We start from the raw sequence: 13,325 nt of genomic DNA, 5'->3' as shown, positions 1-13,325 counted from the left end.
GTTAGATGCGTTTCCTGCACAAATGCTATATCTATTATTTCTTTTTTCAGTAAATTTAATAGCCTCTTCCTTTTAATTTTGTTATGTAGTCATATAGTCATATAGTTCAACGTGGCCATCTCATATCCTGTTTACACCTCATTTCCGCTTCTTCACCACCACTATCCCCCTTTTCCCCATTTTCATCTCTCAGTTTTCCCTTTTTAAACTCAATGTACAACAACACATTTAAAACATAGAATACTCCAACAACTCCCACATCCAATATTACCTTAATCCCAAATGCCCCCCTCTCTCCGAGTTGTCCCTTATCCCTTGCCGGGCAATCACAACTCCCCTTTCCATTTGGATTGCGATCCTGTTCGCAAGCATCAACTGATTTCGCAGTGACGGTTATTCTCTCCCCCCAGAAATCTTTTTTTTACACATATAACAAAGTTCTCCTTTTTTTCCCCCTTACTTCCTTCCTTCCCTTCTCTTTTCCTTCTTTAGTTCTTTACATCTACATTGTTTTTACATCTTTATATATATATATTTTATCGCCATTCTTCATTTTTGTTACATCTCTTCATCTCTCCTTCTGTCCTGCAAGTGTTCTGCAAATTCTTGTGCTTCCTCCGGATCCGATAACAGTCTGTTTTGCTCCCCGGGGATAAATATTTTAAACACGGCTGGATGTGTTAACGTGAATTTGTAACCTTTTTTCTATAGGATCGATTTTGCTGTAGTAAACTCCTTCCTCATCTTTAAGAGTTCAAAACTTGTGTCTGGGTAAAAAAAATATTTTTTGACCCTTGTATTCCAAAGGTTTATTATCTTCTCTAATTTTATTCCTTGCCCGCTCCAGTATATTTTCTCTTGTATATCTCAAAAATTTCACTAAAATGGATCTTGGTTTTTGATGTGTCTGTGGTTTCGGAACTAGTGTTCTGTGAGCCATTTCTATTTCCATTTCTTCTTGCGTTTCTGTCATTCCCAGGACCTTCGGGATCCATTCTTTTATAAATTCCTTCATGTCTGTGCCTTCTTCATCTTCCTTCAGGCCCACTATTTTTATGTTGTTTCGCCTACTTTAATTTTCCAACATATCAATTTTCTGAGCTAACAACTCTTGTCTCTTTAATTTTTTTTAATCACTTTCTTCCAATCGTTCACTTCCATTTCTATAGCCGTTTCTCGTTCTTCCACATTTTCTACTCTTTTCCCTATTTCTGTCATGACCAGCTCTAATCTTTGCATTTTATCTTCTGTTCTTTTCATTTTCCTTTTAATTGCACTAAATTCTAATGACAACCATTCTTTTAATGCTCTCATTTGGTCTTCAAAAAAGGCTTTATCTATATTCTGTCCATCTGTTTTACCTTCTATTTCTCTGTGAAGATCTTGGTCTTCTTCTTCCTCTTCTTCTGTGTCTGTACCTGTGTTTGTGTCTACTTCTCTTCTTTGTATCTGTGTCTTCTGATTTTCCTGATGAGTTGCTTGTCTCACTTTGTTGGGTCTCTTGTTGCTTGGCCTCTTGCTGTTGGTCCTCTCCTGAGCTGCTCATCTATCGGGACTCCTCCTGCTGCTGCTCCTCTTGCCGTTCACCCCATTGACTTTCTTTCTCACCTGGTACTTCACTCCCTCTCCTGCCACCTTCCTCATCTTCCAGCTGAGAGCCCTGGTGTTGGGCATCCCTCAGCTGGTCGCGCTGTGGTTGCCCACTCCTCGGCTGAGCCCCCCCCCTGTCAGTGTTTTCCTTTACCTTAGATTGCGCAGTTGCGCACTTTTGTTTGGCTCAGAGAGGCATTTTTGCAGTCCACCAGATGGGGGGTCATGACTCCACAGGGCCGACACAAACCTTGGAGATCGACCGCTCTTCGCCACCACGGCTTCCTGTTCCTTCGTGCATGAAAGGCCTTCTCTTTTCTTTTCCGGTGACTTTTCTTTTTTTCCCATTGTTTTTACTTTTTCCTCTTGGCTGCCATCTTCTTTCTCCTTACAACTTTATCTTTTATTTCTTATATTTTGTATTTTTTGAACTTTGTCTTTTCTTGACTTTTTTTTCTGGAGAGGGCTAGTTTTACCCCACCGGCCACTACTCCATCACTTGACTCCTCCCCCGACTTTGCTTGATTAAAGTTTTTTTTAATAGTCCAAACAGAGTTTGCAATCTAGTCGAAAGATAACCTCCTCCCTCACCACCATTCGGGGCACCAAACAGTCCTTCCAAATGAAACAACAATTCCACCTGTGAATCTGCAGTGGTTTCATCCATGTCAGAGAGACTGGGCACAGACTGGGAGAGGGCTTAGTTGAGCACCTCAGCTCTGTCTGTTGCAGTAGGAGGGAGGGTACCCGTAGCCACCCATTTCAATGCGCCGTCCCATTCCCTTGTTGACCTGCTTGCTCATGTTCTCGTGCACTCTTTGCTGCTGAGATGGGTTCTACCTGAACGCTCAGTAGCGTCAAGTTTATTGCCTTCTGATTGCTCAAGTATAACCTGATGAAACAGTGTTCTCCAGTCCTCGATGTAAAACACGCGGACACACACCCAGACATAACACACACAAGTACAGACAAACCGTACATATGCAGACAAGTATCCTTGGTACAAGGACTGCTTAAAGAAATCTCTTGGTGCCTGCCACATTGAGTACCGCCAGTGGGCTGATATCGCCTCCAACCATGCATTTTGGCGCCTCATAGTTCGGTGGGCTGCAACCTCCTTTGAAGAAGACTGCAGAGCCCACCTCACTGACAAAAGACAAAGGAGGAAAACCCCAACACCCAACCCCAACCAACCAATTTTCCCTTGCAACCGCTGCAACCGTACCTGCCTGTCCCGCATCGGACTTGTCAGTCACCAACGAGCCTGCAGCAGACACGGACATACCCCTCCATAAATCTTCGTCCGCAAAGCCAAGCCAAAGAAGATTCATCTATATAAATAAATTTTTTTCTCATGAATATGTGTGTCTCGGAGGCTCAGTGTGAGCGGTTCCTTTGGTTGTTCAGTGTCCTCATTGCCTGTGGGAAGAAGCTGTTCCTCAGCCTGGTGGGGCTGGCTCTGATCCTCCTCTATCTCTTCCCCGACGGGAGCAGCTGAAAGATGGGTGGAAGGAGTCCTTGATGATTTTGCTTGCCCCCTTCAGAGAACAATCCTGGTAGATCACGTCGATTTGTAGGGGGTGGGGGGAGAGAGAGAGACTCGATTGATCCTCTCTGATGCTCATGATTGACCTCCAATTTTTTCTCTGCAGCCACCCAGTTCCTCCAGGAGAGATTGTTGCTTCCCCTGATGGGACCTCTGCTCTGGGAAAGTTTAACATACCAATTTATTGTTCACTTCCTCCCCCAGATGGAATTTCAGCGGCAAGTGGACATACTAAAATCTTCGAACGACGCTGAGGGTGACTTCTCTGTGTCACAAGCCGAGCAGTCGTCGAGGCAAGCCATGCTGGAGAATGCGTCTGATATCAAGGTGCTTGTTTCGCAAGTCTTGCTCTTGCGCTGGAGCTGGGGCCCTAAACCAGGGGCAACCTCGTTCTGTGATCATCCTGTGCCGAGGACGCGACCAAGTGGGTGGGTGGACTGTGGCTGGGGTAGGAATGGGAAGTTAAAGGTCCTCTACAACCCCTTGTTTGATGAGGAGAATGGTGTTTGACAAGTCCTCGACACATTTTAGTAGAAAAACAGTGATCTTTATTTACACGTGGGGGAAATTGCAAATAGGGAGCACACTTGCACAGAAATAGCACACAAATCACACAAGATCATAAGAAATGGGAGCGGGAGTGGGCCATTCAGCCTGTTGAGCCCTGCTCCACCATTCAATGAGATCACGACTGATCTGATGATGGGCTCATCTCCACCCACCTGCCTTCCTCCCCCCCCCCCCCATATTGCTTAATTTCCCCCACTATGTAAAAATCTACTCAAATTTAACTTGTGTATGGGATGACACAAGTACAGGATAGGACCCAGTGGTCACACCTGCTGACAAATCGCTGATAATAACAGTTCCTGAATGTAATGGGAGGGTTAAACAAACGGTACTTGCCCCCCAACCCCCGCTAGCAGGCACGGCACATTAATAAATATTAATCTAATAACCACTGAAAGTATATTATAATAGCTTCCACCCTATATTGGCAGTATTCCACGTGGTTGGTCCTCCGGCGCTCTCCTGTGCCCTAGTCTGGATTAGGAACACAAAGAGAATGAGCTGCTTAATGTGATGAACCTTTATCCTTCAGGCGGCCACAGGGTTCAGTCCAGGTCTCTTTACCCCCCTCCCCCCCCCAATCTGACCTGTTGTGAGAGCCATTCGTGTAGCTGCTACATTTCTAGGGGGGGTGGGAGATCTAATGCTTGACTGCCACCTGAATGGCCAGTTGCACTTCAGCCTCAACTGTGGGTGGGTCTAAACCCTTGATTGGCAGGTCAGGTGACCTCCCATCCTGCACCTTGTCGCACAGATTTGTCACTCATTCGAAGCCTCGCATTGTGTTCTTGCTGCCGTCCTAAGTACAAGTCAATGAGCCAAACAGGTTGCCAAAAATCTTACCCACTCTACCTCGTTGATAAAAGCACAGAAGGGGTGGAGAAACTCAGCTGGAGGCAAAAATATACAACCGATGTTTTGGGCCTGAGCCCCTCTTCATAACATGATCAATACCCTGAAGGACTCAGGCCCGAAATGTCCGTTACCTCCTGTGAACGCTGCGAGACCGGCTGAATTTTGTGTGTTTTTACTGCAATTACAACATCTTCAGACTTTTGTGTTTCACTCCACTGTACCACCGTGTACGTGGCATCCCTTTCCGAAATTCATGTGAAAACGGGAACGGAATTTCTCATCCAAGTGGGTCTGGGAAATGCTTCTCGCTTTCCACTTTATAAAATTTACAACACATTAGAAGCCGATTCAGGCCATAGAAACCCGTGCTGCCCAATTAATCCTCCAGCCTTCTTCGCTTTGGAGGGTGGAAGGAAACCAGAGCACCCGGGGAAACCCATGCAGGTCACAGGGGAAACGTACAAGCCCCTTACAGACATCACTGGATTCAAACCTGGCACACTGGCGCTGTAATGGCATTGTACTAACTGCGTCGGCCTCAAAGTAAAATACGAATAATTCATTTAAGTATCGTAAACACCCCTGGTATCCGGCACCTATGGGGATTGGTCGATGCCAAATAAGTGTATTTAGAAAATAGCTCAGTTTGGGCCCTTCGGCCCTTGATCTTGTACCGACCCATTTATTCATGCCAAAAAAAAGTACTAAACCCTCCCTATCTCTTGACCCTCTATTTTTCTTCCATCCATGTGCCTGCCTCTCTCAAGTGGCCCTAAGGTTTAAGCCACCACCCCTAGCAAGGTATTGCAGGCACCAACTACTCTGTGTTTATTAAAAATCACTTACCCCTGTTGTCTCCCCTAAACTTCCTTCCCTTCGCTTTGTGCAGATGTCCCCTGGTGTTTGCTACTCCTGCCCCGGGAAACAGGTGTTGGCCGTCTACCTTGTCTATGGCTCTCAGAATCTTGTCGACCTCTATTAAGTCTCCTCTCATCCTTCTTTGCTCCAAAGAGGAAAGTCCCAGCTCTGCTAACCTCACCTCATAGGACTTATTTTCCATTCCCGGCAATGTCCTGGTAAATCTCCTCTGCACACTCTCCACAGCTTCCACATCCTCCCTGTAATGAGGTGACCAGACTGAACACAATACCCTACGTGTGGTCTCACCAAAAATTTGTAGAGTTGCAACCTGACTCTTGAACTCGTTTCCCCTATTCATGAAGGCCAACACCCCGTAGGCCTTCTTAACTATCCTATCAACTTGCACGGTGACCTTGAGGGATGTATAGATTTGCACCCCAAATTTGCCGATTGCTTGAGATTTCATTTTGCATGATAGATGAACCAACCATTAGGGGGTGCCAGTTTTAAACTTCCGTAATTTTTACCTATTTATTTTCTGCGATTTTTCTTGAATTTTGGATAACAGGGATTTTACTTTATTATTGTACAACCCTTCTCTTCAATGTTATCCCATCCCTCGTTCCCTGCTGCATATTGTTAAATGAAGCTGTGTTTCTTTTTTCAGCTGGAACGGTTCAGCATCTCTGCTCATGGGAAAGAACTGTTCGTTAACGCGGATTTATTCATTGTGGCCGCGAGGCGGTATGGTCTGGTTGGACCTAATGGGTAAGTTCTCTGTGGTCTTGACCAACCCTCGAGCAGTTTTCAGTTTAACCCTTTGGACTCTGGCCATTTTTAACCTATAATAACCTTCACCGGATTGGGTCCATGGGTAAACTACAGTACAAACACCAGTATAAAAGGGGGACACGCGGAATATGCGCTTGCTGGTGGTCCCTGTAAACAGGGGTGCGGAGTCCATTGAATTAATAGTAAAAATTCTTTTGCGTTCCAATAAAATTGCCAACCTTGTAAAATAGCAGTCTTGCGTACTTTAATGTATTTATGCTGAAAATGGCTTTGGATGGATGTGCCATCTTGAAGACACCAATATATTTTTGGGGTGTGATTTACGAGCAGAAATGGTTCTTAAAACATTGCTTGTAATTTGTATTTGCCAAATACAAAGCCACCCGTCTTTTTCCGCTTCTCTACTCTTGTCTAGACTTGTTCTACAGAGGCAAGGAAGCTGTCTCTGGTTCTGGTGTAAGTGACAGTTCACGAACAAGACATCCTGTTACCTAAGTTACAAAGGGGCCTGATAGTCTGAAGGTGAACTTGCAGGTCAAGTTGGTGGTGAAGAAGGCAAATGCAAAGCTGGCATTCATTTCAAGAGGAGTAGAATCTAAGAGTAGGGATGGGATGTTGAGGGTTTACGAGGCCTCACTTAGAGAATTGTGAGCAGTTTTGGGCTCCTCGTTTAAGAAAGGATGTGCTGACGTTACAGAGGGTTCAGAGGAGGTTCATGAGGAGGATTCCTGGAATTGAAAGGTTGTCAAAAGAGGAATGTTTGACAGCTTTTGGCCTGTGTTCGTTGGAATTTAGGAGAATGAGAGGGATCTCATTGAAACATGTTGAATGTTGAAATGCGTGGACAGAGTAAATGTTGAAAGGCTGTTCCCCACGGCGGGAGAGTCTTGGACAGTAGAGCACAACTTCAGGATTGAAGGGCACCCGCTTAGGACCGAGATGTGGAGAAATTAGCCAGAGGGTGGTGAATCTGTTGTTATAGATCAGGGGTCTCCATGGTGGTCGATATTGACCGCTGGTGGGGGGTTGATGTGACTATCCAAGGGGTGGATAAATGCCAGGGGGTTGATTGAACTTTTGTGGTGGAAAGCAGGGGACTATCAACGGAAGATAGCGCCTCTGACAGTGGCGGCCAGCCTCTAGCGAGAGCGGGCCTTGGTGGCTGCCATGTTGTATTTGGCTTCGGCCTTTGAATAAATTGGGAGGGAACGGTAGGACAGACTAAGAGTAGAAGAAAGATGCGTGTTCTTTGTATCTTTGGTAGCAGGCCAACCCCTCCCTGTCCATCCCTTGGGACTGATGAAATATTCCATGAACTGGTCGATGGTCTGGAAAGTTTGGGGACCCCTCCTATTGCCGGATGTGGAGGCTGGGTCATTGGGTGTATTTAAGGCAGAGGTTGATAGGTTCTTGATCAGCCAGGGCATCAAAGGTCATGGGGAGAAGGCTGGGCAGTGGGGCTGAGTGGGAAAATGGATGAGCTCACGATTGAATGGGGGGGCAGACCCAATCCGGAATAGCCAATTTCTGCTCCCATGCCTTACTAAATCTAAATTGAGAGCAGAAAGGATTCTAGTGTGCTATCAGCACTCACTCACACTAATCTTGCATTAATCCCTGTATTTTTAAAATTCTTCCTATTAACATAAACTGTCCCCAGATTCAGGTAGTTGGTGCAGAGGGTGGAGCTGATGTCTCACTCCTCCTGTGAGCTGGCTTTGACCCTGACCTCTGGTGCTGCCTTGGCGGAGATTCCACTCATCGATTTAATAGAGACGAACAGCACAGTAATCGGTCCTTCTGGCCCTCGCGCCCAAATACCCCAATTAACCTACATCTCCCATACCTTTTGAAGGGTGGGAGGAAACCCACACAGACAGGGTACAAGCTCCTTACAGATAGTACCTTATACGAACCCGAGTTGCTAGCACGGTAACAGCATTGTATTAATGGAGAACCGGTCAACCTCCTTGAGAATGTATATCACAAGTATATCACGTTGACCTTTGTTTCCCAGCAAGGGTAAGACAACACTACTGAAGCATATCCAAAATCGGGTGCTGAGCATCCCGCCCAACATCGACGTGCTCCTGTGTGAACAAGGTAAGCAGAACCTGGCCGTCAGCATCTCTCCTTTCACCATTAGTACAGCCAAGAGAGTGCTCCTGGGATTTGTTCCTGCAAGGAACATCGTAGAATGATCAATGGACCAAAAACACTGCCTGACTTTGACTTTTCGAGCACCGTTTTTATTTATTGTTGTCAGGTGGTTTATATATTAATATAAATATAAGACATTTGTCTGCCCTGTGACGCTGCCGCAAAACAATGAATTTCGTGACTTGTTCATGTTGATAAATTCTGATTCTGAGAGAATGGGATTTGTTGCCTGTTAGATTTCAGATTTATTGTCAGAGTACATACAGTGCCTTTCTTTTCCCCTTTATTTCCCCCTGTACATTTTTATTCAATCTATTCATGTAATTAAAGTGCACATTGCAGATTTTATTCAAGGTTATTTGTAATTATTTTGGTTTGACCATGTAGAAAATAACAGCACTTTTTGAACATGAACCCCTCATTTCAGGGCACGGTAATGTTTGGGTCATTTGGCTTCACGGGTGTTTGTGAGAACTCTGGCATGTTTAATTGCTTCGTTGGTGCAGATGTAAGAGGGCTAGGCTGGCTTCTAAGCTTTTGATCACCATTGGCATCTGTAGTCACCATTTTTCAACCTGAGGTCCAGAGTTGTGCCAATGCAAGTCAAAGAAGCTGTTATGAGGCTGAAAAACAAGAATAAAACAGTTAGAGACGTCGCCCAAACCTTTGGATGACCAAAATCAACAGTTTGGAACATCCTTAAGAAGACAGAGCGACTGGTGAGCTCAGTCATCGCGAAGGGACTGGTCGGCCAAGGAAGACTCCACTACTGATGACAGAAGAATTCTCATCATTTAAAATTTTAATTTAGACGTACAGCACAGTCACAGGCCCTTTTGGCCCTCGAGCCCGTACTGCCCAATCACATCCAATTAACCTACAACCCCTCGTATGTTTTGGAGGGTGGGAGGAAACCGGAGCCCCCAGAAGAAAACCCACGTGGGCACGAGGAGAACGTACAAACTCCTTCCAGACAGCATGGGATTCAAGCCCCGGTCCCGATCGCTGGCGCTGCTCTAACTTGTATGCCAACTGTGCTGCCCAAATGAAGAAAAATCCCCAAATGTATGTCCAACAGATCAGAAACACTCCTCGAGAGGCAGGTGTGGATGTTTCAATGACTACTGTCCCCTGAAAACTTAATGAAAAGAAATATGGAGACTGCAAGATGCAAACCACTAGTTAGCCAATGAATGGATAGCCAGATTACTGTTTGCCAAGAAGAATTTAAGAGCCTGCAGAATTTTGGAGAAAGGTCTTGCGAACAGATGAAACCGAGATTAACCTGCATCGGAATGATGGAAAGAGCAGTGTGGAGGTGTAAAGGAACTGCCCAAGATCCAAAGCATAACCACCTTTGCCATAGTTTGCATCTTGCAGCATAGCCTCTGCATTTCTGTTCATGAAGTCTTCTACGGACTGAAGTCATTAACATATCTACACCTACCCACCTGAAGCGAGTCGGACGTACGTGGGGAGGGGTAGTGGATTCTCTGCCCAAGGAATCAATAGAGGCTGTCTCATTAATTCAATTCAAGACCAAGTTTGATTTCTGTAAAGGGTTATGGAAAAAGGCAGGTAGGTGGAGCTAAGCCCAGAATCAGGATCAGGATTTATGGTCTTCTTTTGTAGAACATGAAACAATACAGCATCTTACAGGCCCTTAAGCCCTCGATGATATGTCGACCCATATATTCCCTGCCCAAAAAAAAAGTACTAAACCCTCCCTACCCCACAACCCTCTCTTTTTCTTTCATCCATGTGCCTGTTTAAGAGTCTCTTAAGTGCCCTCCCTCTGTTTCAACCTCCACTACCATCCACAGCAAGGCATTCCAAACACCCACAACTCTCCCCTGATGTCTCCCCTAATTCTCATCCTTCTACGCTCCAAACAGAAAAGTCCTAGCTCTGCTAACCTTGCCCCATAAGACTTGTTTTCCAATCCAGGCAACATCCTGGTCAATCTCTCCACCCTCTCCACAGCTTCCACATCCTTCCTATAATGAGGTGACCAGAACTGAACACAATACTCTTTAAGTGTGGTCTTATCAGAGATTTGTAGAGTTGCAACATGACCTCTCTACTCCTGAATTCAACCCCCCTATTAATGAAGCCCAGCATTCCATAGGTCTTAACTATCCTATCAACCTGTGCAGTGACCTTGAGGGATGTATGGATTTGAACCCCAAGATCCCTCTGTTATTCCACACTCTTAAGTAACTGACCATTAACCCTTACTCGGCCTTCTGGTTTGTCCTTCCAAATGCATCATCTCACCCGTAACCGGATTGAAATCCATCTGCCACTTTTTTGCCCGACTTTTTTGCTTGTCCTGTCTGTATCATTTTTGTAACCTTTGTTTTGTATCCATTCAACAAATAATGCTCATTTTAGAAAATGACTTCCCCACCATGGGATCTTTGTCCACTCTCAGAGCCCATCCAGGTGTCAGGGATCCCGAGTCCATGATGGGCTTTATAGGCCAGTGGTTGGGGGGTGGGAGTAGGGTGGGAACAAGTTGGCGCATGGTGAGGAGGGAGCGGTTGGTGAGATGCTTCACTGGTCTGAAGAGCGATGCCCTGAGCTGATAACCGATTGTGTCCCTTCTCAGAGGTGAGAGCCGATGACACCCCAGCCGTCCAGGCTGTCCTGAAGGCTGACACCAAGCGGCTAAAGCTTCTGGAAGAAGAGCGGCAGCTCCAGGCCCTCTTGGACAAGGGCGACGACCGTGCTGGAGAAAGGCTGCAGAAGGTGAGGGGTTTGAGCCTTAACTCCCCACTCTACTCCGAGATAAATCACTTGGCTGTAAAAGGTTGTAAGGAAACCTATAGCATATTGGCCTTCAGAAATCAAAATGTTGAATATGTATAGGACATTGGTGAAGGCAAATTTGGAGTACAGGTTGTACCTCTTTAAGCCGGCGACATTGGGACATGGCCATTGCCGGAGAATAGAAATTAGCCCCCTACATAAACATGAGCCCCCAACGTAAAGCCGCCTAAAATACCCGAATGTGGCTGTTGGGGGGCCACTTGAAAATGGAGAACCCTGACCCGAGGAGTACTTGCCCAACCTTCCTCGGGTAGGTGTATTCTCCGCTTCCGAGTGCTTCCCCTGGGCACCTGAAAATGGGCGGGACTACGGCCACAGTCGACAGGAGCCGGCGTTTGCTCCACTGTGCCTCTCCCCGCTGCGGACCTTTCAGGTGCCAGAACAATGCCACCTGAACAATGCTTCGCACACACAAATACTGAGGGGTGGCACGGTTAGCATAGCAATTAGCGCAACGTCTTTACAGCACCAGTGATCAGGACAGGGGTTCAAGTCCCGCACTGTCTGTAAGGAGTTTGTACTAATGGCAGCAGATCTACACGTGTCGGACCATGGGAGATGTCAGACCCCAGGTGCCAAATAAGAGAGGTACAACCTGTATTGTGTGCAGTTTTGGTCCCCTAACTACAGGAAAGATGTCAATAAGATTGAAAGAGTGCGGAGAAGATTTACTAGGATGTTGTTGGGGGTTTTCAAGAACAGAGTTCCAGGGAAAGGTTAAACAGATTTGGACTTCATTCCCTGGAACGTAGAAGAATGAAGGAAGATTTGAGAGAGGAATTTAAAATTATGAGGGGTTTAGACAGAATAAATGTAGTTAGGCTTTACCACAGAGGGTGAGATACAAACCAGTGGACATGGGTTAAGGGTGAAAGGGGAAATGTTTGGGGGGGATCATAAAATTTTGTGTGTGGTAGGGGGTGCGGAACAAACTGCCTGTTGAGGGTGTGAATGCAAGCTCAGTCTTAACAGTTGAGGAATTTGGACAGGTACGTGGATGGGAAGAGTATGGAGGGATCAGGACTGGGGGCAAGTCAGTGGGACTAGGCATAAAAATGGTTCGGCCCTGACGAGATGGGGCCTGTTTCTGTGCTGTAATGTTCTATGGCTGCCAGGACTTTGATATCACAGCACTTGGGTGTACGAAACAGAAGTGGTAGAGGTTGGTGCAGTTGAAACATTTTTTTTAAAATTTGGACAGGCCTCCATGGATCGGATAGGCTCAGAGGAAGAGAGGCTGAACAATAGGCACGTGCGACTGGATCAGGGAGACAACCTGGTCAGTGCGGTCAAGTTGGGCTGAAGGGCTGCTGTATGACACTTCAGCCCGGTCCAGAGTGGTCTCTCACTCGGAACCACTGTTGATACCATGCATAGCTGTCGTGTATGAGCTTTGGAATGTGGTGTATGGCATTGGAGGAGTCTGCGAGGACTCCTGGTTTTGCCTACCTCCATTTCAAGTTTGTTTATTGTCACGCATACCTGGGACGATGCAAAGAGTTCATTTCAGATATTAACTGTACAAAATAGAAAATCACCAGAACATTGGAGTGTAGCGTCAATCAAAGGCAGCATGTCAAGTTCAAGTTTACAATAGAAGTCTGAAAATCTGGACGGCTCAGGGATTGGGTCAGTCCGGATTCTCAGGCAGTACTTTTAAAGGAATAAAGAGATGAACAGGGAAGTTTTGATAGTTTATTCACATGCTTGATGTAGTTTTAAAGAAAAATCAAGTCAGCGCTTGAAAAAGCACGGTGGCTTGTTGCCTTGGAGCGAAGAAGAATGAGGGGAGATTTGGTCGAGGTTTACAAGATTGAGAGGTGTAGACTGTTTCCACAGATTGGGGAGATCAATATGACAGGTCATAGTTGAAGAGGAAAGGGGAAAGTTCTTCACTCAGAGAGTGGTGGGAGGGTGGAACGAGCTGCCAGCTGGTGTGGTGGACATGGGCTTGATCATGTGTTTTAAGAATAAATTGGATAGGAGAGGTCTGGAGGGCTATGAATAGGAGCAGGTCAATGGGACAGCACAGACTGGAGGGGCTGAATGGCCTGTTTCCTGTGCTGCAGCGTTTTATGGTTCCCACAAGTTTCCCAGGTTGGCAACAATCTCACAGCCT

The 13,325-nt window shown here is 46.0% G+C and overlaps 1 protein-coding gene across 4 annotated transcripts in view; it reads left to right on the top strand.

Moving 5' to 3' along the window:
- Positions 1-13,325, top strand: part of abcf1 (ATP-binding cassette, sub-family F (GCN20), member 1) — a 68,945-nt gene that overhangs the window by 40,295 nt on the left and 15,325 nt on the right. For all 4 annotated transcript variants that reach the window (XM_069919359.1, XM_069919357.1, XM_069919356.1 and 1 more), the window contains 4 exons: positions 3,341-3,463; positions 6,090-6,190; positions 8,232-8,317; positions 10,986-11,125. In XM_069919359.1, the coding sequence (XP_069775460.1) occupies positions 3,341-3,463; positions 6,090-6,190; positions 8,232-8,317; positions 10,986-11,125 (450 nt within the window). The remainder of the gene's footprint in view (positions 1-3,340; positions 3,464-6,089; positions 6,191-8,231; positions 8,318-10,985; positions 11,126-13,325) is intronic.

Source organism: Narcine bancroftii, chromosome 2 (genome assembly GCF_036971445.1).
Source record: "Narcine bancroftii isolate sNarBan1 chromosome 2, sNarBan1.hap1, whole genome shotgun sequence".
In the NCBI taxonomy this organism is placed as follows: domain Eukaryota; kingdom Metazoa; phylum Chordata; class Chondrichthyes; order Torpediniformes; family Narcinidae; genus Narcine; species Narcine bancroftii.
Note: the sequence above shows the minus strand (reverse complement) of the source record. Positions and strands in the feature narration are given on the sequence as shown.